The following is a 2243-nucleotide window of genomic DNA, read 5'->3' on the forward strand; positions in this document are numbered from 1 at the left end:
CAAAAGCAAGATATATCTCGGTTACAAAGCAAGCATAGCTAGAAGGTAATTTCGGGGGAGGGGTGTCCGAGGTTCCTCCCCCGAAAAATATTTGGGCGAAAAACGTGATTTTTGGCTTAATTTTAACAACTTTTCCAAATTTCGGGAGGGGGTGTCCGGAATCACCTCCTGGCTACGCTACTGAATAGAGTTAAGTAATAGCGCTAAGTAAATGTAGCTAAAGAGATAAACGATAAAATAATTATGAATTACGTTAATCTGAGGTTTCTTCTGAATCGCTCAACGCAGTAACTTGCAGGTTTTCATCAGAAGATTCATCAGATTCGTTGTTTATGTTAATTACAAGGCGATCCACCAAGGTGTCAGAAAGCCCGTCCAGATTCCACATTTTCTCTTCTTCCTTCAGCACATGACGAATATTGTTTTTCCACATATCTGGTGTCACTTGAGTCAAGGCAGTTTCAAGCAGCAGCCGAACGTCAGGTAACTTAAACGTTGTATTATTTCTGGCTACAAAACCCTTAACAAACGCCCACACAGTTTCTATTGGGTTCAAATTGTTGTGGAAGGGGGGCAGTCTCTCAATAATTCTCCCAGTCTGTTTTGCGATGCTGTCTACTACATATAGGTTTTCGTTGTTGAGAGCAATGCTTTGCGTTTTATCCACTAGTTCCACTTTAACATCGGACTCTGAGAAAGGCACTTTCTTTGCTGTTAACCACTCAATTATTTCTTGTTTTCGCCATGAGGTGTTTGGACGTCGTTCGAGCCTTACGCTATGGTATGAAGCATTATTCATTACAATAACACGCCCGGGATCAAGTTTAGGCAATATTGTTTCAAACCATTCACGAAAAACGTCATCATTCATGTCATCATGGTAATCACTACCGCGCTTAGATTCAAAGATATGAGCACCACCATCTACAAATCCACTATCACTGCCTATATGAACAACTATTAGTCTTTTTCCTTTACCCGTAGAATTTTTTAGGCCGGTTGACTTTCCAGACAAAAACGCGGGGGCTCAGTGGTAGAGCGTTCACCTCTGGTGATTGGGTCCCGGATTCGATCCCAGCCAAGTGAACTTTGTGGTGGACAAACACCGTGTGCGTCGGTTTTCTCGGGGTTCTCCCGTTTCCTCCCACTTTCTTTATTCCACCATTTTATTCATTACTCATAATCACCGTCTCCTTTAGCCTAACCGGCATAATCGTGGGACGTAAAACTCAAAGATTTCATTTCATTTCATTTTCAGACAAAAACGCTTTTATTATTATTATTATTATTATTATTATTATTAAGAACATGCAGTTGTGTCTACTCATACATTGGATGTAGTGTGACCTTCGTTCACCCAGATTTCGTCTAAGTAATATATGGTTTTATTTTCCGCTCTGTGTTTACGAATATTTCTCAAATATCGTCGCCGTGTAGTTCGTTTGAAACTAGGCAACATAGGGTCACTATTTACAGAACTCAAAATTTTGTTTAGTGTAGGTGGTTCATTTCTTAGAAAGAAAGCATGCACTTTGCTCCGAATAGCACATTTCACAAAGTCATCCGCCTTCACTAATTCTGTTTTCAGTCTGTTTCTCTTTTTACCCGGTGTTTTCAACAACCCCGTTTCTTTGAACTCTTTACGTACGTTCACAACACTCGACTCAGAGACACCAGTATATTCTGCCGTTAATTTCACTATGTCATTCACTAACACAGTAGGATTGTTTTTCAGCAGTTTATTGAACACGTTAAAAACAATTCGTTTTTCCCCGCTCTTCAATGGTTTTCCTTTTGGATGTTTCATAACTTGACACTGAACAGAAGCACTACATGTAGCCGCCATGTTTTCAAATTGTAAGGTCACTGTTGGGGGCGGGACTTAAAATGACTATTGCAATCTCTGCGTTTCTTAAGGACAGCCATTACACTTTTTTTTTTAAAAAAAATGTTTTTTCTTTATTATGGTTGTTAAGAGTAATTCAAAATATATTAAATTTGTACCGAAACATATTATATAAATGTTTAGGTAATAGTATACATGAGAACCCCCTGATCTGCGTTTCTTCTGTGTTCTATTACCACTTCTACATGAAATACCATAAATTTTCTACGTAGTGCAATAGTAAGAAGTATCCATGTGCACAAGACATGCGAAATGCGTTAAATCCCCCCCCCCCCACATACACACATAGTCATAGATAAAGTACAAGGGCACTATACATGCAGATATAAAGTACAGG

At 39.1% G+C, this 2243-nt stretch overlaps 1 protein-coding gene across 1 annotated transcript; it reads right to left on the bottom strand.

The window, feature by feature from the left end:
• Positions 1 to 253: 253 nt before the first annotated feature.
• LOC145681707 (uncharacterized) lies at positions 254 to 871 on the bottom strand. Its single transcript, XM_081753322.1, has one exon. The coding sequence runs from the start codon at positions 869 to 871 to the stop codon at positions 254 to 256; it is 618 nt and encodes a 205-aa protein (XP_081609448.1).
• Positions 872 to 2243: the final 1372 nt, after the last annotated feature.

The sequence above is a fragment of the Thermobia domestica genome, chromosome 3, assembly GCF_964235325.1.
Source record: "Thermobia domestica chromosome 3, izTheDome1.hap1.1, whole genome shotgun sequence".
In the NCBI taxonomy this organism is placed as follows: Eukaryota; Metazoa; Arthropoda; class Insecta; order Zygentoma; family Lepismatidae; genus Thermobia; species Thermobia domestica.

What these genes read in the sequence shown, in the direction of transcription:
- LOC145681707 (XM_081753322.1), bottom strand. Translation starts at nt 871, where the DNA reads ATGAATGATGACGTTTTTCGTGAATGGTTTGAAACAATATTGCCTAAA.